The 27,132-nt window shown below is 47.2% G+C and overlaps 1 protein-coding gene across 11 annotated transcripts in view; it reads left to right on the forward strand.

The window, feature by feature from the left end:
- CACNA1A (calcium voltage-gated channel subunit alpha1 A) overlaps positions 1–27,132 on the forward strand; it is a 416,980-nt gene that overhangs the window by 162,515 nt on the left and 227,333 nt on the right. For 9 of the 11 annotated variants that reach the window (XM_074384539.1, XM_074384541.1, XM_074384546.1 and 6 more), the window contains exons 4-5: positions 2,680–2,786; positions 5,368–5,507. In XM_074384539.1, coding sequence (XP_074240640.1) covers positions 2,680–2,786; positions 5,368–5,507 — 247 coding nt within the window. The remainder of the gene's footprint in view (positions 1–2,679; positions 2,787–5,367; positions 5,508–27,132) is intronic. The other 2 variants (XM_074384548.1, XM_074384549.1) reach the window with 1 other exon arrangement.

Below are 27,132 nucleotides of genomic sequence, written 5' to 3' on the forward strand. Positions count from 1 at the left end.
AGGGAGGAGGTTGCCTGGGCAGACTGGAGAGAATGCAAATGGGGTATCTAGAGATAAGCTCGTGGATGACCCCTCCCCTGACTTGTAAGAGCAGATTCTCAGAGGTCTGCTCTGACCACTACATTTTTTTTTATTGAGGTAAAATTCATATAACACAACCATTTTAAAATGGCATTTAGGGCTGGGTACAGTGGCTCATGGCTGCAATCCCAGCACTTTGGGAGGCTGAGGCAGGGAGATCACTTGAGCCCAGGAGTTCAAGACCAGCCTGGGTAACAAAGTAAGACTCTGTCTCTTAAAAAAAAAAAAAAAAAAAAAAAGGCACACATAGTAGTGTGCACCTGTAGTCCTAGCTACTCAGGAGGCTGAGGCAGGAGGATCGTATGAGCCTAGGAATTCAAGGCTGCAGTGAGCTATGATCATGCTACTGTACTCCAGCCTGGGTGACAGAGCAAGATCCTGTTTCTTTAAACAAAGAACAAAACGAAAGACAGGTATTTAGTACATTCACGTTGTTGTGTAACTGTCACCTTTATCTAGTTCTAAAACATTAAGCAGTAATTCCCATTTCCCTTCCCGTTCCCCAGGAACCCCGAATCTGCTCTCTGTCTCTGGAGTTGCCTGTTCCAAACATTTTCTCTACGTGGAATTATACATATGTGGTCTTTGATGTCTAGCTCCTTTCGCTTGGCATAATGTTCCAGGGTTCATTCCTGTAACATGTATCCGTACTTCATTCCTTTACCGTGTTTTGTTTGTTTATCCTTTGATGGAATTTAGGTGGTTTCACCTTTCGGCTGTTGTGACTGGTGCTGCTGTGAACATTTGTGTTGGTTGGAGTACCTTTCTTACGGTCCTTTTGTGTTTATACTTTGGAGTGGAGTTACTGCGTCACATGGTAATTCTGTCCTTAACTTTTTGAGGAACCAACAAATGGTTTTCTACAGCAGTTGCCCCAGTGTTGTGTTGTTGCCGGTGGCGGTGGTGGTGTTTTGAGACAAGGTCTCACTCCCGTTGCCCAGGCTGGAGTGCAGTGGTACGGTCGTGGCTCACTGCAGCCTCAGCCTCTCAGGGCTCAAGCAATCCTCTCACCTCAGCCTCCCAAGTAGTTGGCACTGCAGGCCTGTGCCACCATACCCAGCTAATTTTTGGTAATTTTTGTAGAGACAGAGTCTCACTTTGTTGCCTAGGCTGGTCTCGGACTCCTGGGCTCAAGTAATCTCCTACCTTGGCCTCCCAAAGTGCTGAGATTACAGGCATGAGCCACCGCACCTGGCCAGCTACCCTCTTATATTCCCCCCAGCATGAGAACCGCAGTTTCTTCACATCTTCCCCAACACTTGTTTGTGTGTTTGGTTTCAATTCTAGCCATCCTAGTGGGCGTGAAGCCGTATCCCGTTGGGGTTTTATTTGCATTTCCCTGATCACAAATACACTCATCTACTTACTGGCCATTTGACCGTCTTCTCTGGAGAAACGTCTGTTCACCACTTTTCGATTGGGTGATGTTTCTGTTGTTCTGTTGTAAAGGGTTTTTTTTTAATATATTCCCGGTACTAGACCCTTATCAGATGCATGATTTGCAAAGAGCTTCTCCCATTCTGTTATTTGTCTTAACTTTCTTGATAATGTTCTTTGAGGCACGAAAGGTTTAAATGTTGATGAAGCCCAGTGTATCTGTTTTTTTCTGTGGCTCATGCATTAGGTGTCAAATCTGATGACAGTGTTTTGTTTATTATTTTAATTATTTTTGAGATGGAGTCTCACTCTGTTGCTCAGGCTGGAATGCAGTAGTGTGATCTCAGCTCACTGCAACCTCCATCTCCCAGGTTCATGCGATTCTCCTGCCTCAGCCTCCCGAGTAGCTGGGACCACAGGTGTACACTACCATGCTGGGCTAATTTTTGTATTTTTCTTAAGAGACAGTGTTTCACCATGTTGGCCAGGCTGGTCTCGAAGCCCTGACCTCAAGCGATCCACCTGTCTTGGCCTCTATTTATATCTATTTTTAATTTATCATTGATCGATTGATTGATTGAGACAGGACCTCCTTCTGTCACCCAGGCTAGAGTGCAGTGGTACAGTCATTGCCCACTGCAGCCTTGACCTCCTCAGCTCAAGCGATTCTCTCACCTCAGCCTCCCAAGTAGCTGGGACCACAGGTATCTGCCATCACACCGGGCTCTGCCACTGTTTTAAATTGCAGCCCTGACCCCTTCCACCGTCTGTACCCGTCACCATCTTCCTACATACATAGAAATGCGATGAACTATGTAACATGGCATATGCAGGTATAACACCGTATATACATCACGTAGTATACATGATGTAGTTGTTTATTTGCGTCTCCTCTGGGAAGCAGGAGGAAGCTTCTCCTCTTGTCTGCTTTGCTCTCAGCTGTGTCCTAGCCCGGAAGAGAGTCTGGCACACAGCAGGTACTGAGTGAATATGTGTTCAATGAATATTGCAGGTGAGATAGAAACGGAATATCCACATTTCCCTTTAGATGTCACCTGCTCTGGGTTTGGGATCTGAAGGGATTTATTCCGGACAGGAAAACTGAATAATTCCGCCTGTGCTGATGTGGGTTGGGATCTTTCCACTGAGGTCAGTGGGGGTGGGTGCACCTCTACACACCCTTTTTTTCTTCAAACAAGATTATTCCTTAATTCCTCAATACTCCCTTTGAATACATGATTTTAGCCACCATCATCGCGAATTGCATCGTTCTCGCACTGGAGCAGCATCTGCCTGATGACGACAAGACCCCGATGTCTGAACGGCTGGTGAGTGATGTCTGGTCTTGGGGGCTTCTCCTTGGCTCTAGCAGGCCATTGATATTTGGGGGAGTAGAGCAGGGCACAGAGGAGGCTCTCAGTGCTGGAGCCCAGAGCCAGGTCATGGGAAGCCTACATTTCTTTTTTATTTTTTCTCAAAACAGAGTCTCGCTCTGTCACCCAGGCTGGAGTGCAGTGGCTTGATCGTAGCTCACTGCAGCCTCCACCTCCTGGGCTCAAGCCATCCTCCCACCGCAGCCTCCTGAGTAGCGGGGACTACAGACACTGCCACGCCCAGCTGATTTTCTTATTTTTATCTCTTTTGTAGTGATGGGGGTCTCACTAGGTTGCTTAGGCTGGTCTCAAACTCCTGGGCTCAAGTCATCCTCCCACCTCAGCCTCTCAAAGTGTCGGGATTACAGGCATCAGCTGCTGTGTGCAGCCAGTGTCATCACCACCAGTGATGGGGGGTGGGGAAACACCCTCCCTGCCTGCCCCACACCCTCACCATCCAGCGGATCTGGTGTCAGCAGGGAGAGACACAGGTGACAGGTGGTCACATGGTCCCTGAAAAAATCCTATCCCAAACAAGATTCCCGTGAAAAATGTTGACTACACCCCAAAAGAGTGATAACAGAGTACAGTGAGGGCCCCCACGAACCCATCCCCCAGATTCAACCTCTGTCCTTTTCTTTCCCTCGACTTTTTTTGGTAGAAGTGTTTTCAGGCACATCAGTTCACCACGCACGCTTAAATCTGTGTCACTAAAAACATGGATGTTTTCTGGCAGGGCACGGCAGCTCAAACCTGTAATCCCAGCTACTCGGGAGGCTGAGGCAGGCAGATCATTCGAGGTTAGGAGTTCGAGGTCAGCCTGGCTGATGTGGTAAAACCCCGTCTTTACTAAAAATACAAAAATTAGCCGGGCGTAGTGGTGAGCACCTGTAATCTCAGCTACTCGGGAGGCTGAGGCAGGAGGCTCACTTGAAACCAGGAGGTGGAGGCTGCAGTGAGCTGAGATCATGCCACTTTACTCCAGCCTGGGCAATGAGCAAGCCATCTTTAAAAAAAATAAAAAAACATGAATTTTTTTCTTACGTAGGCACAGTGATGTTATCACACCCGGCACAATGAACTGTGGTTCCTCAGAATCATCAAAGACCCAGTCGGTTTTCAAATTTCCACGATTGTTTTGGCAATATCTTTTTTTAAAAAAGGGAGGGAGGGAGGAAGAAACCCCAAAAGGATTTTTCCATGACCTCCCCCACGTGTGCCACCCTCAAGGAACCTCCATGTGTTCAGCTATCCAGAAGCCCTCTGAATCCTGGCCTTTTTGGGGTTTTATGGAGGCCTCATTACATAAGCACAATTGATTAAATCATTGACCATTGGTAATCAACATTGACCATTGGTAATCAACTTGTCCCAGAGGTTGCAGGGTGGGGCTGAAAATCCCAGCCCTCTAATCATGCCTGGGATTTCCCCGCGACCAGCCTCCATCCTGAAGCTACCTAGAAGCTGCCAGCCACGAGTCAATCATTAGCCTACAAAAAGTCATCCCTTTGGAGATCCCCAGGACTGTAGGAGCTGTCTGTCAGGAAACAGTGTCAAAGACCAAACACATGTTCCACAGTGTCACAGTCTCCTAAAAACTGTCACTAGCCTAGCAAACCTATGATTTTTAGACTTTTTCGTTTTCACTTAAGGCTAAATAAAAAGAGTCCATTGAAAGACCGGTAAGCTAATAGAAATACCAGTGGCAAGCTGATATGGAAAAATATCATTTAGGCAGAATGAAATGATTGAAGCTCAAGAAACATTGCTGTAGCAGATGGGAAAACATCCACATAGGGGCTCTGATGGAGCAGAGCTTATAGCTTAATTTCAAATATAATACGTTATCAGCTGGAAGCCAGAACCAGCTGGAGGTTCTGCAGAAGAACTGATGGTGAGGACATCGGCCACTTAGCAGCCAGTACCGAAGTCCTATTCCAACCCTTTAACAGTCTGAATGGCTGTATTGGTATATACCAGCTGAGAACCATCCTAAGGGGTCAGATTTAGCAGTGGGGTCAATGCACATTCTCCATCCTCAAATCCTTGAATGCTGCGTGTGACAAATAAATCCTCTAAATCAATGCTTCCATTAGAACTTTCTGCAGTCACAGAAATGTTCTCCATCTGCCCTGTCCAATGTGATTGCCACTTGAAATGTAGCCAGTGTGACTGCAGAGCTGCATTTTTAAAAATTTTATTGCACTTAAATTAATTTTAATTGAAATAGCCACAAGTGGCCTATAGCTGTCGTATTGACTAAGGCAGGTGCAAGCAAATGATTCTACTTGGCAAAGTGGCCTGAGAGGTTGGCCCAAAAGGAATGGAGGAGGAAGGTGTCTTCTCTGAGCATTGGCTTTGCTTCCAAAAGGCTTTGGATGAGAGAACTCTAAAAGAGGCAGTGAGGGGTGGTGAGTGCAGGAGGGTTGGCAGAAGTGAGAGGGTGCTGGGTACTGATTTCTAGGTGGGCTGGTTCCCTGGTCTTGCCAACATCTGCCCAGCCTAAGATGCTGACCTTGCCTTCTCTCCCTTCCAGGATGATACAGAACCATACTTCATTGGGATTTTTTGTTTCGAGGCTGGCATTAAAATCATTGCCCTTGGATTTGCCTTCCACAAAGGCTCCTACTTGAGGAATGGCTGGAACGTCATGGACTTTGTGGTGGTGCTAACGGGGTAAGTGGCGTATGCTGTACTCTTGAGATTTAACTCGCTGAAGGATTATGAGGCTTTTGGCTGGTGTGGTCCAGGGCAGGCTCAAGAAGCCTGAGTCCTTGTGTTCTCCCTCCCCTCATAATGCACCTGACTCCTTTCTGCCAACCCCCCACATCCATATTTCAGCCGTGTATTACAGCAGATGCTTTCTGTTATAATTAGAATAATAGCTTATTATAGTTGGCTGCTTCCAGAGTGCTTTATGGGCATTCTCTAATTTAATCCCCGCAACAACCCAATGAATTAGGAAATATTAATATTCCCATCTGACCACTGCGGAATCGGAAACTCAGAGTGTAACTTGCTTAAGGCCACCCAGCAAAAGTGATGGAACTGGGATATGAACAGGAGATTATGTGTTCCAGAACTCAAGGTCTTAAATGTTGTGCATGCATGGGTATTTTGCTTTGCTTGGGGATATCTTGCCTTTATTTCAAGTTGGTGAATGTTTTTTGAAAATGTCTGGGTACAGGGGATTGCGGTTATGACGAAGGAGAAAACCAAGCTAACTAAGGTACAGTCACTGTCTTCAAGGAGTTTTCAGATCCACATATGATGAACCATGGTTGAAATGTGTATATACTTTCCTCTAAGCACCCTGTATGAGGTAGCACTTGCTGGTATAACAAAAGATTCAAAGCTAGGAAATGACTTAAACACAGCAGAAGTTTATTTCTCACTCATAGAAAATTCAAAACTGAGCTGGGTTTGGTGGTGCATGTCTAAAATCTCAGCACTTTGGGAGGCTGAGGTGGGAGGATCACTTGAGTCCAGGAGTTCAAGACCAGCCTGGTCAACACAGAGAGACTCCCATCCCTAAAACATACAATAAAAATTAGCTAGGCATGGTGGTACATACCTGGGAGAATTGCTTGAGCCCAGGAGCTGGAGGGCACGGTGAGCTATGATGATACCACTGAACTCCAGCCTGGGCAAGAGCTTCTGGGCTCAAGTAATCCTCCCACCTTGGCCTTCCAAAGTGCTGGGAGCAAGACCCCATCTCAAAAAAAAAAAAAAAAGTCCAAAATAATTGTTCCTAGTTGGCAGGCTGATCTCCTCCAATGACTGAGGGACCCTGGCCCTTGCCATATTGTGGCTCTTCATTGTCGGCCCACAGCATCCAGTAACTCCATGCTTGTCTGTATCAAACCAGGAAAGAGAAATGAGCATAGAAGGTGATACGTGGGAAGGTTTATGAGGTTGGAAGGGGTGTGGCCCATGACTGTTCCGTTCATATCCTGTTGGCCAGAACTTGGTCACATGACCACCCATCGCTGCAGGGGAAGCTGGGAAGTGTCAGATTGTGCTTAGAAGAAAAGGGAAATGGATTTGGAGAATGACCCACCAGTCTCTGTCAGGGACCATGAAGACTTCTATTAATTCTAGTATGGACATTACTTTCTGGTACCAATGGCTGGCTCCTCCCCTTCCCACTCTCTGCTCTCCTCTGAGCTAAGTCTGGTCTCTTCTATTTTAAGACCCTTCTTCCCTGGGACACCTTTTTCATAGTAATTATTTACAGGATCATAGCTCTCTGTGTTTTGTTGCTACTCCAGGTTCCGTCTCTCTTGGCGGATGTGATGGGTTGCAGCACCCACGCTCTGCTGGCTGGACTCTCACAATGCAGATTTGTTTCAGAGCAACGTTGCCTCTCACAGAAGGAACTGTGTCACATTGGGATGTTTCTGTAGAGGCCTTCAGATGTCTGTGATCTGTTGTGAGGACTCGTGGCTAGCTCTCATGGGCTTGGGTGTTCACCAAGGGATATTTGTTAGCTGTGCTCACAGTTCCGTGGCTTGGGACCTTGGTGGATTCCAAGGACATATTATGGTGTTGGGCACTTACACTCTATCAGGAAACTTATCTGAAAACAGCCTAGTGGCTAACGTTTTTATTGTTAAAACGTTAAAAAAAAAATGTAAAGCTGGGCAGGGTGGTTCATGCCTGTATTCCCAGCCCTTTGGGAGGCCAAGGTGGGAGGATTGCTTGAGCCCAGGAGTTTGAGACCAGCCTGGGCAACGTAGCAAGACCACATCTCCTCAAAATAAAAATTAAAAATGTGTAAAGCTGGGTACGGTTGGCACGTGCCTGTAACCCCAATTACTCAGGAGGCTGAAGAAGGAGATCGCTTGATCCTAGGAGTTTGAGACCATCCTGGGCAACCTAGCAAGATCTCATGCAAAAATAAGTAGAGAATAATAGAGCAAACACCTGTAGCACCTGTGTACATATTCATTTATTCAATGACTGTTTCTTGAACACGTCTATGTCCCAGGTCCTGTTCTAGGCTCTGGGATACAGCAGTAAACAAAATAGAAAAATCCCGTGTTCTCATGGAGCTGATAGTCTAGTGATGGAGATGGACAAAATTGATGAATGAATCTAGTGAGTCAGATGGCAGTGAGGGGTACAGAGAAAAAATAAAGCAGGGGGGAGGGAAGGGATGTGTTGCAGGCAGGGATCAGGGGTGCTGGAAGCCGGGGAAGGCTTCACTGGATGAAGACCTAAGGGAGGTGGGTGAGTGAGAGCCTTGAGGGTAGCTGGAACAGAGTGTCAGGCGAAGGGAACAGCCAGTGCAAAGGCTTTGAGGGCTGGACTATAACTGGCATGTTTGGTCAACAGCAAGAAGGCCCGTGTGGCTAAAGAAGGTGACCAGAAGAATGGGGAGAATTGAGAATAGAGAGGTAACGGAGTAACCCGCCATCAAAACAGAACTTTTTTCTTTCCTCCCTTTCCCCCTTTCCCTTTCCTTTCCTTCTGACAGAGTCTCCCTCTGTTGCCCAGGCTGGAGTGCAGCGGTGCAGTCTCAGCTCACTGCAACCTCTGCGTCCTGAGTTCAAGTGATTCTCACTGCCTCAGCCTCCCAAGTAGCTTGGATTACAGGGTGTGCCACGACACCTACCTAATTTTTATATTATTGGTAGAGATGGGTTTACACCATGTTGGCTAAGCTGGTCTCGACCTCCTGACCTCAAGTGAGCCACCTGCCTCGGCCTCCCAAAGTGCTGGGATTACAGGCATGAGCCACCACGCCCAGCAAAGTAAAACCTTTCTAATCCCTGTTTTCTCCCTCCCTAGACCCACTGCTTTCTCTCTCCCATACAGAGGCACTCTCCTGAATTTTATGTTTATTGTTTCCATGTATGTATTTATACTTTATGCTACCTATTTTACACTTAAAAATGTGTCCAAAACAGCATCAGAGTGAGAATAGCTTACATTTTGACTACCTACGTAGATGAGGAATACATGGGCTGGGAATGGTGGCTCACACCTGTAATCCTAGCAATTGAGGAGGCAAAGACAGAAGGATTACTTGAGGCCAGAAGTTTGAGACCAGCCTGGCCAATGTAGTGAAACCCCATCTCTACAAAATGAAGTCCAATAGAATAAAATAATTAGCTGGACGTGGTGGTGTGCTCCTGTAGCCCCAGTACTCAGGAGGCTGAGGCAGGAGGATCACTTGAGCCCAGAAGGTCAACGCTGCAGTGAGCTGTGACTGCACTCCAGCTTGGGCAACAGAGCAAGACCGTGTCCCTAAAAAATAATGGTTTGGTTTGGTTTGGTTTAAGAAATAAAGGCTGGGTGTGGTGGCTCACACTTGTAATCCTAGCACTTTGAGAGGCCAAGGCAAAAAGATTGCTTGAGTCCAGGACCATCCTGGGCAACATGGCAAAACCCTATCTATAAAAAAAAAAAAAAAAAAAAAAAAGCAATAAGTTACCGAGGCATGATGACCTATGCCTGTAGTTCCAGCGACTTGGGAGGCTGAGGTTGGAGGATCACCTGAGCCCAGGAAGCCAAGGCTACAGTGAGCCGTGATTGTACCACTGCACTCCAGCCTGGGTGATAAAGTAAGACCTTGTGAAAGAAAGAGGCGGGGGGTGGGGGGGAAGGGAGGGAGGGAGGGAGTGGGAGGGAGAAGGAGAAAGAAAGACGAGGGGGACGGGAGGGGGAGGGAGGAGGAGAGAAGGGCAGAGGGAAGGAGGAAAGAAGGAAGGAAGGAAGAAAACAGAAAATAAAGAAAAAAGAAATACATGGTGTACGGTACTGGCTTTCAAACTTAACATTCCTCTATAAATGTTCTTCTAAGCTGACTTTTGTATTCAACATGAAATAAATGTGATTAAATAGCTCTGATATGTCCATTTTCACGACTGCATAGTATTCTGTGATAGGAGTATGCTGCCGTGTATTTATCTGTTTGGATTGTTTCTGGCTTTGGGCTATTTTGAAGCAAACTGTCCCTGCTTTCTCCTGAGTGCGTTTCTCTAGGGCACATACCCAGGAGTGGAACTGCTGAGTTGTACGCTGTATGCATCCTCCGCCCCACGAGATATTGCCAAATTGCTCTGCAAAGTGGTGGTGCCAATTCATGCTCCCTGGGGGCTGGCTTCTGCTGGCTGGGGCTGGCTTGACCTTGCTGGCAGGAAGGAGCCTTAAAAAAATCCCTGTGCAGGTTTTAAAACTTTTAAGTTTAGGGGTACAAGTGCGGATCTCTTACATGGGTAAGCTTGTGCCATGGGGGTTTGTTGTACAGGTTATTTCCTCACCCAGATATTAAGCCTAGTACCTGTTAGTTACTTTTCTTGATCCTCTCCCTCCTCCCGTCCTTCACCCTCCGAAAGGCCAATGTGTTGTTCACCTCTGTGTGTCCATGTGTTCTCATCATTTAGCTCCTACTTACAAGTGAGAACACACAGAATCTGGTTTTCTGTTTCTGCATTAGTGTGTGAAGGATAACGGCTTCCAGCTCCACCATGTCCCTGCAAAAGGACATGATCTTGTTCTTTTTTATGGCTGCATAGTATTCCATGCTGTATACGTACCACATTTTCTTTATCCAGTCTATCATGGATGGGCTTTTGCAGCCCTGTTGTTGTTTTTTTTTTTCCCCCCATAATAACATGGTTATGGAAACTCTTAGGGAAACTCATATACTATTGATCACTGTGATAGTTAATATTGAGTGTCAACTTGATCGCCTTAAAGGATGCAAAGTGTTGTTCCTGGGTGTGTCTGTGAGGGTGTTGCCAAAGGAAATGAACATTTGAGTCAGGGAACTGGGAGAAGCAGACCCACCCTCAGTCTGTGTGGGCACCATCTCATCAGCTGCCAGTGCGGCCAGAATAGAAGCAGGCAGAGGAAGTTGGAAAGAGCAGACTTCCCGAGTCTTCCTGCCTTCATCTTTCCCCCGTGCTGGATGCTTCCTGCCCTCGAATGTCAAAGTCCACGTTCTTTAGACTCTTGGGCTTACATCAGCGGTTGGCCAGGAGCTCTCAAGCCTTTGGCCACAGACTGCAGGCTGACTGTCGGCTTCCCCACTTTTGAGGATTGAGGGCTTCGACGGATTCCCCATGGGCTTTCTTGCTCTTCAGACTGCAGACGGGCTACTGCGGGACTTTACCTTGTGACTGTGTGAGTCAGTTCTCCTTAAACTCACTTTCATGTCTACGTCTATCCTCTTAGTTTTGTCCCTCTGGAGAACCCTGACTAATAGAGGCACCCAGTGGGTCCCAAAACGTGGTCATGAAACTGGAGGCCGTCATTCAGCCGGTCAGTTTGTGAGTTGTAAGTGTCTGTATCTCCCTGCTTACAGCAGGGTGGCCTTTCTTCTCATTTCCTGTCATCTAGTGGAGGAGATTCTAGATTCATTCATTTAAGGGAGAAGTTCTTCGTCTAGAACAGATAGGTCCTAAGGCTGGGAGCTCATAGTTGGAATGAATGAACCTACTGAACTTTTTTTTTTTTTTTTTTTTTGAGGCAGAGTTTTGCTCTTGTTGCCCAGGCTGGACATGGTCTCAGCTCACCACAACCTCCGCCTCCCGGGTTCAAGTGATTCTCCTGCCTCAGCCTCCTAAATAGCTGGGGTTACAGGAGTGTGCTACCACGCCTGGCTTATTTTGTATTTTTAGTAGAGACACAGAGTTTCTCCATGTTGGTCAGGCTGGTCTCAAATTCCCGACCTCACGTGATCCACCCATCTCGGCCTCCCAAAGTGCTGGGATTACAGGCGTGAGTTGTCATGCACAGCCCCCCCCCCCCCCACTGAAATTTTCTGCAAAAAAAAAAATGTGTGTGCATATATATATTTTTTTGGTCTGTAGTATTTGTGAGATTCTCAGAGAAACCTGACCCTATCGTGAAGAGCTGCTCTTCCAGATTGCGGTGCTTTCTTATCTCCTTCTCCTTTCTTTTTTAAATTCATCATGCATTTATTTCAGTTGCTTTTCTTGCTCTTGTTTCTCTGGTGATCAATTATCTTCATTATCTGGTGGTTCTGGCTCCTTCAAATCAGGCACATTGCTCAGATTTTGTTACTCTGAATTCCAGGGTGTTGTTTACTGTCCTGTTGGGTTATAAGCTAGGAACAGCGAGAAGAAACTAAAAAGTTCTGTATGAGCTGGTGCAGTGGCAAGCCCCTGGAATTCCAGCTAGTAGGGAAACTGAGGTGGGAGGATTCCTTGAGCCCAGGAATTAAAGGCCAGCTTGGGCAGCAAAGTGAGATTTTTGTCTGAAAAATTAAAAAAAAAAAATCCAGGCCAGGCACAGTGGCTCATGTCTATAATCCCATCACTTTGGGAGGCCAAGGCAGGCAGATCACTTGAGGTCAGGAGTTTGAGACCAGCCAGGCCAACATGGTGAAACCCCATCTCTACCAAAAATACAAAAAAAAAAAAAAAAATTAGCATGGTGTGATGGTGTGGTGTGCGCCTGTAATCCCAGTATCTCGGGAGGCTGAGGCAAGAGAATCACTTGAATCCCGGAGGCAGAGGTTGCAGTGACCTGAAGATTGTGCCACTGCACTCCAGTCTGGGCAACAGCGTAACACTCTGTCTCAAAAAAAAAAATACGCGCGCACACACACACACACACACACACACACAAAGATGCACATGCACACACATACACATACACACATACATGCACAGTACACATACGTGCACACACACACGTACACAGACACACACACACAAAGATGCACGTGCACACACATACACATACATGCACAGTACACGTACATGCACGCACACATGTACACAGACACGCAGACACACACATCATGCAGACCCAGCTTTCTGCCCAATGTCAATGGTGGAGAAGCACAGTAGACACTTAATTCTATGTTTCCGAGAGGAAGGGACTCAAAGATATTAATTTGACATTGAGACAATGATTACTTTAATGAGTACTTTCATTTTTTTTCTTTTTCTTTTTTTTTTTTTTTTTTTTTTTTTGAGACAGTCTCACTCTGTCTTCCAGGCTGGAGTCCCGTGATGGAATCTCAGCTCACTGCAGCCTCCGCCTCTCGGGTTCCAGCAGTTCTCCTGCCTCAACCTCCCGAGTAGCTGGTACGACAGGCCTGCACCGCCATGCCTGGCTAATTTTTGTATTTTTAGTAGAGACGGGGTTTCACCATACTGGCCAGGCTGATCTTGAACTCCTGACGTCAGGTGATACTCCCACCTCAGCCTCTCAAAGTGCTGGGATTACAGGTGTGAGCCACTGCCCGGCCTAATGAGTACTTTCTGATTAATCTCTTGTCCTCTCAGATTCCTGAAGCAAACCACAGCATTAAAACATCATTCTTTTTTTTTTTTTTTTTTTTTTTTGTGGACTGCCAAGGCGTTTGCCTTCTTCTTGGGTGAAGTTTGGTGGAAAAGATCTTACCCATGAATATCTGTTTGTTCTTTGTAGCTCAGAGCCTCAGAGAAATCCTAACTCTGTAATTTTGTCAACCTTTTGTAAGGCGTATTTTTATTGTATTTTTGCTCTGATGATGAAACTTAAAATGGGTGAGAGAAAGATTTCAGAAGCTTGGCTGTATGTCTGAGGTGACAGTGCTTTTACTGTAATGTTCAAATATATATAAATAAATATCGAAGAGATCAAATAACACAAATTGTGCATGTTAAGAAAAGAGACTGTGAACCTCCCCAGAGAAGGGGGTAAACACAATTGTTTGTTTTTTTTTTTCTTTTTTTATTCGCAGGGTTGGCACTGTACTTAGCACATAATAAATGCTCAGTAAAATAAATGGCTATTAAGCTGGAAAATGGTAACTCTTCTAATAATGAGTGTTCTGGGAAATTTACTAAGCTGTTTAAGGAGATGGGACTAACCCACTGATAGAGATAGTCAGATAGTCCAGAAGTCTATGGCAGATGCCCTGAACTTCGGATGAGATATAAGACAGAGAGAAGCTCTGGGTCTTTGCCAGCTCTGACATATTCTGACTCTGTGAAAATAAGCGTTCCCTTTTAGAAGGGTCTCTAAACTCTCTCAGGCTTTGGGCTGTTTTGCTGAAGACCGGAAGCAAGGAAAAGCTGCACCTGTACAGGGACCAGCAGGGAAAGATGTTGTTTTTGGTCTTTTTAGCATCACTGAATTTTAAGGCTCCATGGACTCTGGCTAGTTCAGCCCTTCTGTTCTACTCACAAAGAGGTAAAGTAATTTGCCCAAAGTCACGCAGAGATGGTGGCAAGGGGTATTCTAGAGTAAGAAGGTGTCTTCAGGCCGGCTGTGGTGGCTCACACCTGTAACCCCAGCACTTTGGGAGGCAGAGGAGGGCAGATTATGAGGTCGAGAGATTGATGGTCCAACATGGTGAAACCCCGTCTCTACTAAAAATACAAAAAATATTAGCTGGGCATGGTGGAACAGCCTGTAGTCCCAGCTACCCGGGAGGCTGAGGCAGGAGAATCACTTGACCCCAGGAGGCGGAGGTTGCAGTGAGCCGAGATCACACCACTACATTCCAGCCTGGTGCCTGACAACTGAGTGAGACTCTGTCTCAAAAAAAAAAAAAGGGAAGGTGTCTTCATGTCACAGAGCCTGGGACCCTGGCTTCGTGGGCAATGGGAGTGGCATAAATGCTTAATATTACCCCTCGGGTTCTGCCACTAGGGCCCAGCTCTCTCTTCCTTCCTCTTGCTCCCTGACTAGCCTGTGGCCTCTTTCCAGAGAATTAGAAAGGAATCCTCAGACGATAGTCCCAGTTCCATCACTTTGTATTAGATAATTGAGGAAACCAGGTCTCACAGGAGTCAGTGTCTTGACCATATACCTCTCATGTCCTCTCTCCTTTTTGATTAATTGAATAAATACATGTAGTTGTGTCTTACCTTCTTTCTTCACCCCTGCCCCATGCAGCTTCTCTGAGTTGCCTTCTCATGTAAACAGCATTCCAAAAACAACAACAAAACACAACCAGCATTCTAACTCATGAGACCAACAGCCGTTCCTATAAATACCAGCCACATTTTATTTTAATGTCTGTCTGCAGTAATTTCTCCCCTCCGCAGATCAGTCATCCTTGGTACCAAAAGGATTCCCCACAGTGACACAAATGCTTTTAGTCATTCTCCATGAGTTATACCGTTGAGAGAGCATCGATCTTTTTATTGTTCAAAGCATTTGGTTATCATAGTTGCTGGACTGTGTTTCACCAGGAACCACATCACTTCCTAGCAGCAGGAGCTAGTTCCTTCCATCTTCCAACAACACCAGCAGTGACACTGATAATAATGACATTAGCTGAGATGGTCGTTATTCTTATCATTTATTGAGTATGTGCTGTGTGCCAGGGACTATATTAAGAGTTTTATGTGCATTATCACATTTAGCCTCACTAGTCTTTGTACAGATGAATCTGAGGCTCAGAGAGGTTAAGCTGTTTGCAAGGGGGTCACTCAGCTGCTAAGGGACTGATCTCAACCACTCTACTGGGACACTTCTCTAAACCTAGGATAACACTGGTCAACCCAGTGTCCTTAGGAATGTAATACCTGTTATTGATAGCACTGGCAACATTGATAAACTAAAACTTAGGAGATGCTTACAACACGATATGCTATGTACGCACATAGGCACCCACCTTAATCTCAGCACTTTGGGAGGCCAAATCAGGAGGATCACTTGAGCCTAGGAGTTTGAGACCAGCCTGCGCAGCATAGCAAGATGCTGTCTCTATAAAAAGTTTATTTTTAAGTTAGCCAGGTGTGGTGGCACATGCCTATGGTTCCAGCTAATGAGGAGGCTGAGGCAGGAGGATTGCCTGAGCCCAGGAATTTGAAGCTGCAGTGAACTGTGATCACACCCCTGCACTCCAGCCTGGCTGACAGAGCAAGATTGTCTCTAAAAGTAAAAATAGAAATAAAATTCTTACAACCCTCGAGGTTAAATAAATATTATTATCCCCATTTACAAATGGAGCAATTGAGGCTCAAAGACACTAAATACCTACTGTTTTAGTCTGTTTTCTATTGCTTAGAATACCTGAAAGTGAATAATTTATAAAGGCAATTTATTTTTTATGGTTATGAAGACTGGGAAGTTCAAAGTCAAGGCTGCATGATGTATAATGCACACACACCACTGCACTGCACCCTGGGTGACAGAGTGAGACCCTGTGTCAAAAAATAATAATATAAAACACATTTCAACATGAGTTTTGGAAGGTTTGAAATATTCAAACCAGAGCATCTCTCTCATAAGTGGTGGACCCAGGATTTGAACTATGGCAGATCTGGATCTAGAGACCATTTTCTTGAATCCTACGCTATTTCCCTAAGATCAGGTTTGCCAAGGAAAATAAACTTGAGAATTTGAATAGAGCTCTCTGGGCATGGGAAGTCAGGGTGATCCTTCCTTCCCCTCCCCGATCTTGGGTTCCAATATGTCTGGGAGAAAACAGGAGAAGAGATTTCAAGAAATGAGAGATTGGCCTGCCACCGTGGTTAAGACCTTGACTTCAGAGTCAGAGGAAGCTCTTTCCTCTATGACACTGAGAATATGAGTTGAACTCCCTCAACCTCAGTGTTCTCACCTGGAAAAAGAGAGTAAAACTGGTGTCTACCTCCTAGGGTTTCATCACACATGAAAGTTGGTGAACTGAAGGAACAAAACCTAAATTCTTTTTGTGGGTTTGGGGGGGCGTGTGGTAGATACTACAAATTCTCCATGCCTTATTTACCTAGCTTGCCTCTAAGTTCACCTGCAGCTTCAGTGGTCAGTTCCTGTGCAAGCTCACCTCTTGGTACACTCGCATTTCTCTACATCTCTGTTGGAGGGCCATCTCTGGCATGACAGAGTTTGCTCAGCCCCCACACGAGATGCTTAACAACCTCGGGAGCATCTCTCAAACGGTGAGCTAGAATTTGGTGTGTAAACACCCTGGCTTCCCCTTTGCTCAGTGGGAAAACCTGGAAATATGTTCTACAGCATCACAGAGGCTCCTCAGTAAATCTGAATCCTGATGGTTCACCATAAAACATATTAGCTAGTGCCCCCTTTCCCAGTCTCTCTCTTCCTCATTCCTCCCTTGTAGTTCCTTGGATCATCTCCCAGATTAACCACTGGACCCCGGTTCTTGCCTTGGAGTCGGCTTTCGGAAGACTCCAGGCAAACTCAAGGAGCAAACGTTGGAAGCTTAGTGGGTTACAGGTTTCAGCACCCTGGACAGCTCTCAGCACACCGTATTGTGCTGAAACGTTCTCTTCCCTCCTTCTGCCTCCAGCTGGGGTGGAGAGGGACTGAGCGAAGGCCAGATGGCCAGGTGACCTTGCTCCATACTGAGCTTCTTGGCCATTTTCCCTGTGGGGCTAGAGAAGACCTTGCCATCCATCTCTCTGCAGGTTTGGGGGCCGACTGAGGTCTTGTTTTCTTGAATTGCCATGACAAATGCCAGCCTGCCTCCAAGGGGCACCTGTCCACTGCCTCTGCAGTTTACATCCCTAATGAGTCCTCTCCTCTCACCAGGGCAGGGAGGCGGCTGCCTGGCGGGCTGCTTGAGGCCGGGAGGCCAAGATCGCGCCACCGCACTCACAACAACGTGAGACTCTTTTTTTTCTTTTCTTTTTTTCTCGGGACAGGGTCTCACCTGTTGCCCAAGCTAGAGTGCAGTGGCACGATCTCGGCTCACTGAAGGCCTCACCTCCTGGGTTCAAGCACTCCCACCTCAGCCTCCCAAGTAGCTGGGGTTACAGGCACGCACCACCACGCCTGGCTAATTTTTTTTCATTTTTAGTAGAGACGGGGTTTCAGCATGCTGGTCAGGCGTATCTCAAACTCCTGACCTCAGTGACGTACCTGCCTTGGCCTCCCAAAGTGCTGGGATTACAGGTGTGAGCCACCATACCTGGCACACAGAATGAAACTGTCTAAAAAAATAATTTTTTAATATTCTATTGCAACCCAGCTGCTTATGCAGGCATCTCTAAATGAGGACAGCCAGTCGACACAGACGTGTAAGGAAGCATAGTGGTTAAGACTTGGGCTTTGGGGTTAGCGTAGATTCCCAACCTGACTTCACTGTTTCCAAGTTGTGTGACCTTGAGCAAGTTACTGCACCTCCCTGAATCTTCCATTTCTTCATCTCAAAAATGATAGTAACATTCCTGGACTTGGCGGGGCACAGTGGCTCATGCTTGTAATCCCAACACCTTGGGAAACCGAGGAGGGTGGATTGCTTGAACTCAGGACTTTGAGGCCATTCTGGGCAACATGGTGAAACTTCATCTCTACAAAAACAAAACAAATTGAAAGTTATCTGGATGTGATTGTGTGTGCCTGCAATCCCAGCTACTCAGGAGGCTGAGGTGGGAGAATCACTTGAGCCCGGGAGGTCGAGGCTGCAGTGAGCTGTGACTGCACCACTGCAGTCCACCTAGGCAACAGAGTGAGAAAACACACAAAACAACAACGATAAAATACTCCCACCTTATGGAGTTGTTTTCATGGTTCCTTGAGTTAATGTCTGACACATGCTGGGCTGGGTTTATGGATGTTACTTATCCATGGACGCTCTGAAGAAGGAGAAAGTGATACAGTCCATTGGACCTCAGCTTCCTCATCTGTGGAATGGGAGTAATAATCGCACCTACCTGAAAATGTCAAAGTCAATGGGATACATGTAAGGCATTTAGAACAGAAACCGGCAGAGAAGTGCTCAATTATATTAGCTCCTGCAAGACTAATAACTATAATTATAATGATAATTATTATTACTGTTTCTCCAGGCCCAGTCCCGTTAGTTACCCGTAGAGAACATTTGCTAATATCAGTTGGGTTTCCAATATCTGACCTTCCTTTCCAATTTAGGGCGAATCCTCCCCTTTGTATATAGTAGTGCCGGTTCACGGGACCCACACTCACTCACAAGTTGGAGGTGAAAAGGATCCATCTTCTCCCATCCCTTGGTAGTCAGGGCATGTGATTTAAACTCAGCCAGGGCCAGGCACAGGGGCTGACACCTGTAATCCCAGCCCTTTGGGATACCAACATGGGAGGATAGCTTGAGCCAAGCCCAGAAGTTGAAGACCAGATTGGGCAACATAGTGAGACCCCTATTTCTAAGAAAATTTTTGTTAATTAACTGGGGGTGGTAGCACAGGTTTGTAGTCCCAGCCACTCAGGAGGCTGAGGCAGGAGGATTGCTTTTGCCCAGGAGGTCAAGGCTGCAGTGAGCTGTGATAGTGCCACTGTACTCCAGCCCAGCCTGGGCAACAGAGCAAGACCCTGTCTCAAAAAAACAAACCCACAAAAAACTCAACCAGTCACGTGTTTTCCTACCCAGGAGTTTGAAAATGGACCACGTGATCCCAACGTGATGGTCGGGATTTTTTCATGGCAGCCTGCTGCAGGAGGAGGTCAGGCTGGCTACATTGTTCCTGCCCATTTTCCAGACCCCCTCTTCTGGTCCCCTGTTGATCATCTGAGCTTCCTAAAAATCCCTTTTATGCCTAAGATAGCCGGTCAGTGTTTGGTTTTACAATTAAGAACCCAGACTGATCCTGAGACAGAGATTTGAGGGCAAGTGGTTTGTTTGGCAATACCAGGAAATGGGAACACGACAGTAAGAAGGGAAAGGGAAAGCCGGGCGCAGTGGCTCACGCCTGTAATCTCAGCACTTTGGGAGGCCGGGGTGGGCGGATCACCTGAGGTCAGGAGTTCGAGACCAGCCTAGCCAACATGGTGAAACCCCATCTCTCCTCACAATACAAAAGTTAGTAGGGTGCAGCAACACACCCCTGTAATCCCAGCTACTTGGGAGGCTGAGGCGTGAGACTTGCTTGAACCTGGGAGGCAGAGGTTGCAGTGAGCCAAGATGGTGCCACTGCACTCCAGCCTGGGGAACAGAACAAAACTATGTATCCAAAAAAAAAAAAAAAAAGAAAAAGAAAGTAACTCAGTAACTCATAAATGTCGCATTTGCAGATGAGTTACAGCTGTGGGCAACTAATGCTTAAGCCCTCTGGGGAACTTTGGGAGGTTGTGAACATGCCTTTCAGAGCCAGCCCACCTGAACAAGGAAGGTTGGATGGGGGAATCCTTCTGGGATCATGAGCTCGCCTTCTGGGAATCCTTCCGGGTACATAGGCTCTTGTGGCTTTCCCGGAATTTGGACTAAGCATGTTTTTGTGGCAAGAATGTCATTTGTGTTGGCAGTGAGCAGTGCAGGCGGGGTACAGACACAGCCCCAGTGGTGGGTGCCTCATCACTGCACTCACCTAATCCTGCCCTGAATTGTAATTTAATTGCCTCAGTTTCCTGGTGAAGCATCTGGAGGGTCTGTTCATCTCAGCAACGAAGAGGAAGTAAGTTCCACCCTATTAACCCCAAACAGGAAGTGCAACCAACAAGCTGCTGTATACGGAAGGGATAAATGAGGGGCAGCTGGAAGGCCAGGCTAGTCCTTTACGAAGTTTCATCTCCATTGATGTTCTGGAGACGAAGAATTTGCTCTCCTTCCTGACTCAGTGGATTGCAGGGTTTCTGTGCAGGGAGGAGCAGGTATCAGAGTACACTAAAGGCATGGAAGTTCAAAACAGAAGAGGCAAGCAGGACCCAGGTGGGATCCAGGACCTGGGAGTGGGGATGCATTAGTAACATTTTGTATTGTCTTTGGCTGGGGATGATGAGTAAAGTTCATTTCAGAAAGAGGAATGAGCAACCAGGTTTGCCTCATTGTGAAATGAGAACTGCATCAGCTGGATAACCTTGACGCTGGAGATGGCACAGCGTCCTGTGTGTTCGCGCCTGAAAAAGGAAGAAGTGTGGTTCCTGTATTCCTATTGTGGAGTCACACATGTGACTCAGTTCAGAACTGAGGAAACATTTGAAGGATGTATTAGGGGTGCGTTTGGCAGCAAGTAACAAAAAAATCCAACTTGCAGGGACTTAAAAAACACAGGGGCTTATCGTTTCTATGTTACAAACAGTCCAGAGTGGTCCTTGGTTGGGATTGGTTAGCATCTTTGTGGTTTTTCTTGGCCTTTACCTCATAGTTACAAAATGGTTGCTGGAGCTCCATGCATCACATCAACACTCACAGCAGGAGGAAGCAGGGTTGGAATGGTGGCATCCAGCTCTGCTGGTTTGTGTCAAGTGGAATAAAAGCTTTCCCAGAAACCGTTTGTAAAACTTGTACTTATATCTCATTGACCAGAAATATGTCACAGGGCCACATCTAGCTCCAAGAGTGCTTAGGAAAGTATTTCACTTTTCTGCAGTTCTGGAGACTCAGTTCTAACTTTTGATTTTACATATGGTTAGAGGGTACATTGAAAATCAAGGATGGGAGTGATGGCTCATCCCTGTAATCTCAGCACTTTGGGAGGCTGAGGCAGGAGAATTGCTTGAGGCCAGGAGTTTGAGACTAGCCTGAGCAACATAACAAGACCTCGTCTCTATTAAAAAGAATTTTTTTTTTATTCGCCGGGCATGGTGATGCATGGCTGTAGTCCTTGCTACTTGGGAAGATCACTTGAGCCCAGGATTTGAGTTTACGCGGAGCCATGATTTCACCACTGCACTCCAGCCTGGGCCACAGAGTGAGGCCATGTCTCAAAATAAAACAAAGTCAGGACACTTTATTTTAAAACTCTGTCTTAGTGTACCTCCTATTTACCTCTTCTGTATGCTCCTTTGCATCAGTTATATATTGCCATATTACTGCTGTGTAACAAACAATCCCCAAGATCCAGTGGCTTACAATGACAAGCGTTTATTTAGCTCACGATTCTGAAGGGTGGCAGTTCAGGCTGGGCCCAGTTAGGTGCTTTATCTGGTCTCAGTTGAGCTCATTCATGCATCTTTGGTCAGCCATGGGTCAACTGGGTGGCTCTTCTGTTTGGCTGTTGGCTGGCTGCAGACTGGTCTAGGATGACGTTGGCCGGAATGACTGTGGTCTGTTCCCTGTGGTCTTTTATCCTGCAGCAGGCTAGCCTGAGCTAGTTCACCTGGCGGCAGTGGGATTCTAAGAGAAAGAGGAAGTGTTCAGCCTTCCTAAGGGCTAGTCTCAGGAATGACACACCATCATGTGGGCCACTGTTGTCCAAAGCAGGCAATGAGGCTGGTCCAGATTCAAGGAATGGAGCAACAGACCCCATCTGGTATTCACCTGGGGCCACTGGGGCTCTGTTTCCATTCCTGACCCTTGAGGCTTTCTGCCCTGACCTCTGTGGGCAACAGAGCCCACTTTCCCCTTCCTTTCCACCCCTGACCCTCAGCAATAAATGTAGATGACATGTCGTTACTGTGTCACTTGCACAGTGAAAAGGAGGAAAAAATGTCAGTAAAAACTCTGCTGAGAGCGTGGGGCCCATCATACAGCAAGCTGGGATGAAGAGCGGGAATGATTCCACGGCCGCCTCAGATGCTTCCAGCTTTTATCAAATGTCACTGTGATGTCTGAGTTCTGAACCCGACCAGGTGGTTGGAGTGCAAGGGAAGAGATTTCTTGTCTGCCATGCCGACTTGCACAGCCGTGCGGCCTGGCTCCCTCTGTCCACTGGGGCTTTTGATTTTGTTTGTTGAAGTGTCACCCACTCCCGATTACGGCTGGCTGGAAACCTGGCTCTGATTCCACTGGCTCAGGTGGGGGCAGAGGCCAGGCTGGTGGGCATCTATGTGGAGACTTTAACTCTTCTCCCTCCACCTCAGCTCTTTTTGTTTCTGTCTCTTTTTGTTTTGCTTGTTTGATTTTTGAAACGGAGTTTCACTCTTGTTGCCCAGGCTGGAGTGCAATGGCACAATCTCGGCTCACTGCAACATCTGCCTCCTGGGTTCAAGCGATTCTCCCACCTCAGCCTCCCGAGTAGCTGGGATTACAGGTGCATGCCACCACGCCCAGCTAATTTTTTTTTTTTTTTTTTTTTTTTGAGACAGAGTCTCACTACATCACCAGGTGCCAGGCTGGAGTGCAGTGGCGCGATCTCGGCTCACTGCAACCTCCACCTCCCGGGTTCAAGCAACTCTCCTGCCTCAGCCTCCCGAGTAGCTGGGACTGCAAGCATGTGCCACCACGCCCAGCTGATTTTTTTTTTTTTCTGTATTTTTAGTAGAGACGGGGTTTCATTATATTGGCCAGGCTGGTCTCAAACTACTGACCTCAAGTGATCCTCCCACCTCAGTCTTTCAAAGTGCTGGGACTACAAGCGTGAGCCACTGCACCTGGTCTCCCCCTTTTTTTTTCTTAGCTGCCTCCACCTCTCTTCCCTTCTGCAGTGCCAGGTTTATGGAAACCGAGGTCAGTGTAGAGATCAGCTTCAGAGAGCATGGGCTGAGCCGCTGCTGGGTCTTAGATCCTTGACGTAGCTTATCACCTTCAGGCCTCCCCACAGATCCATGAAGCTTAACACAGAGAAAAACCAAGGCTCGGAGAGGGGAAGTCACGTGTCCAAAATCACACAGATAACAAGTGCTAGAGCCAGGATTCGGACATGGCTCTGCCCCACTGCAGAAGCAAGCTTCCTTCTGTCCACCGTAACATTTTAGAGGGAGAAAATGGGGAAAGGGACACCCGCCTTCTCCACCAGCTTCTGCTCACTCACCCCAGGGACTTTGCACCTGCCGTGTGCCTGTGTCTGTGTCTGAAATACGCTCTCTCCTTTGTAGCTGCTTAATTCTCACTCAGACGTGATACTTAAAGTACTTAACATCCAGGTGGCAGGGGCACTAGCCAACCTGAGAGAAGGTTTCCCTATTGTGCCTCATGTGTCTTCATTGTTTGCTGCCTTTCGGGGACAGTCCAGGGGCCTTGAAGAGGGACTGAAGTGCCAAGGGGGCACTCTCAGGCCTCAAGGAAGTACATGTTTATTGATATTGTCTCTTTCTCCAGGAAGCCTTCCCTGACCTCTCCACCTCATGCCCACTGTGATACCACTTTAGGTCCCCTCTCTGTGGCTGTCTGATGGCATCAGTGTATCCTCAGTCTTGTTTATTTGGTTAATCATCTGCCTCCTTCCTCTGATGGGTAAAGGCGAAACACCAGAGCCTTGTGGGTAACTTGAGAACGGGGTTCAGCAAAAATCTTTGAAATGCATAAATGGGTGAGTGAGTGAGTGAGTGAATGAATGAATGGGTGACTGAATGAATGGGTGAATTCATATCTGATGGTGCATGCTTCGTGGCTTTTGTTAGGCTTGCCCAGACATTGCCAGGGGATGGACAGAAGGAAGAAGAGCTATGCTCAATTCCAGTCCTGTTGTTTGGTAGTAGGAGGAGAAAGACAGAGACTGCCCAGCCGGGTCTGCGTGAATTCAGTAGCAGCTGAGGTTTCTCTCTCGTTTGCAAACAGGGAATTCAAAAGCCCCAACCTCAGAATCACACTCACCCCAGTGGCTGTGCCAGCCAAGGGGATGATGTGGGACGCCTTGGGCACCAGGAATGGTGAGGCCTTCAAAAAAGCAGGAGGTTGGGGGAACTGTCCCTGATTTTCCATTCCCTTGTCCCTTCTAAAGACACAAGCAAAGGCACAGTGGCTCATGCCTCTCTCTAATCCCAACACTTTAGGAGGCCAAAGTGGGCGGATGACTTGAGGTCAGGAGTTCGAGACCAGCCTGGCCAACATGGTGAAACCCCATCTCTACTAGAAATGCAAAAATTAGCTGGGCGTGGTGGCGCATGCCTGTGATCTCAGTTACTCGGGAGGTTGAGGCAGGAGAATCCCTTGAACCAGGGAGGTGGAGGTCGCAGTGAGCTGAGACCATGCCACTGCACTCCAGCCTGGATGACAGAGTGACACTCCATCTTAAAACAAAAACAAACAAAAAACAGGCAAAGCCTTGTTTGTTTTTAAATTGTAGGTTCAACGGCAAAGCTCTGTAATAAGGAGCTGGACCCTGCAGTTAGGCAGTCATGGGCTTCCCCAGTGCCCAGCTGTGTGACCCGAGTGAGTTACGACAAACGGCGACATTCGTTGACAGTTTGTACCTAGTGCTGTTCTCAACATCTTGAGTAAATTATCTCATTTAATCCTCCAGGCACATTTTTCTTGGTAGGTGCTGTCATTGTCCTTGGCAGAGCACCCTTCCTGCCACCTCTGCTGCTCTGCTGACCCCTGGCAAACCTGCTGTCTCTCTGAGCCTCGGCTGTGCTCCCGCATCAGCCTCCTGAGCAGCTAGGATTACGAGCACATGCCATGATGCCTGTCTCATTTTTAAATTTTTGTATAGAGGTGGTGTCTTGCAACGTTGCCCAAGCTGATCTCAAACTCCTGGCCTCAAGCAGTCCTCCTGCCTCAGCCTCCCAAAGTGCTGGGATTACAGACCTGAGCCACTGCACCCAGCCTGACTTTTTTTTCTAACTGACAAATTAATTGTATATATTCGTGGGTTACAATGTGATAATCTATATGTTTACATTTTCAAATGATTACATCAAGCCAATTAATGTATCCACTACCTCACATACTTATTTTTTGTGGTGAGAACATTTAAAATCTACTCTTCTCGCAATTTTGAAATACACAATACCTTACATTGTATATTGCATTATGTTGTACGGTATGTTGAAACATACACTACATTATCATTAATTATGGTCACCGTGCTGTGCAGAAGGTCTCTAAGACTTACTCCTTCTGTCTGACAGAAACTTTGCATCCTGTGACCCATGTATCTCCCCATCCCCTCCACCACCAGCCCATGGTTCCCACCATTCTCTCTGCTTCCATGGGTTCAAATTTTTTATTTTTTAAAATTTTATTTATTTTCGAAATGGAGTCTCGCTCTGTTGCCAGGCTGGAGTGCAGTGGCGCCATCTCAGCTCACTGCAACCTCTGCCTCCCGAGTTCAAGTGATTCTCCAACCTTAGCCTCCTGAGTAGCTGAGATTACAGGCGCATGCTACCATGCCCAGCTAATTCTCATATTTTCAGTAGAAATGGGATTTCTCCATGTCGGCCGGGTTGGTCTCGAACTCCCGACCTCAAGTGATCCACCCACCTCAGCCTCCCAAAGTTGTGAGATTACAGACGTGAGCCACTGGGCCCGGCTTCAAACTTTTAAAATCTCACGTATAAGCAAGATTGTGCAGTATCCGTGTTTCTGTGTCTGGCTTGTTTCACTTTGTATAATGTCCTCCAGGTTCGTGCATGTTGTCACAAAAGATGTCATTTCCTGCTTTTTAAAGACTCAGTGGTATCTCATTGTGTATACAGACACACTACATTTTCTTTATCCATTTCTCCATTGACATTTGGGTTGTCCCCATATCCTGGCTGTTGTGAGTAGTGCTGTCATGAACATGGTGTGCAGCTGACTTTGAGGTGTCAGATGGAGTACAGCCCCGCCAGAGGACCGCTGCCACCCAGACCTGCTCCTCCCGCCGTATTCTCTATTTAGGTAAAGGCGGCTTCAACCCCCACCGGTGTTCCAGCCTCAGACCTCCGGATCTTCCTCTCCGCCTCTTTTTCTCCACCCCCTGCATTCAGTCTGTTAGCACGTCTTATTGGCTCTATCTTTAGAATCTACCCAGAATCCACCACCCACCTCTGACCTCCGTCACAGGCCCACCTTGGTCCAGCCCCCGTCCTTGCTGACCTGGGCCAAACCGGCTGCCCTCTGTCTGGTCTCTTAACTTCCGCCCTTGCCCCACCCCAGGACTGTTCCCCACACAGCAGCCAGAGGGCTCCTGTGAGCACCTGAGTCAGGACCTGGCTCTCTGCTCGCTGGGAGAAAAACCCTAAGTTCTCCTCGCAGAGACCCACAGACTCTGCCCCTGGGACCCCCCTGCAGCCCTCTGTTCCCACTCTGCTCTCTGCTCACTCGGCTTCAGCTGCACAGGTTCCCTGCTGTCCCCTATGCACCAAGCACTCTCCAGCCTCAGGGCCTTTGCACGGGCTGTTCCCTCTGCCTGGAACACGCTTCCCCCAGATACCTGCTTGGCTTCTCCCTCTCACTTCCTTTGGGTCTTTGCTCAAATGTCCTTGTCATGTGTCACTGCCCCACCCGAACTGTGCCACCCTACTCCCCGTTCTAGACTTAATTTCCCTCTGCACCCCTGAAGAGCATTTCCCAACGTATATTTACTTGCTTATTGGTGATTTTCAATCCCTGACCCCCACTAGAATGCTGGCTCCATGAGAACAGGGACTTTTGTCTGTTTTGTTCACTGTTGTTCCCCCAGAGCCTAGAACACAGCCTGGCACATAGTAGGTGTTCACTAAATAATTTGTAGTATGAATTGTCCCAGTAAAATCTTCCAGGCCGAGCCCCTGCCGTGACTTGGTGGTAACATGCCCACCCCTGTCTCCTCCTGACCTGTTCATTTCATGGTTCCTCTGGTGACTCATCCCTGTAATC

This window comes from Saimiri boliviensis, chromosome 14 (assembly GCF_048565385.1).
Source record: "Saimiri boliviensis isolate mSaiBol1 chromosome 14, mSaiBol1.pri, whole genome shotgun sequence".
Classification (NCBI taxonomy): Eukaryota; Metazoa; Chordata; class Mammalia; order Primates; family Cebidae; genus Saimiri; species Saimiri boliviensis.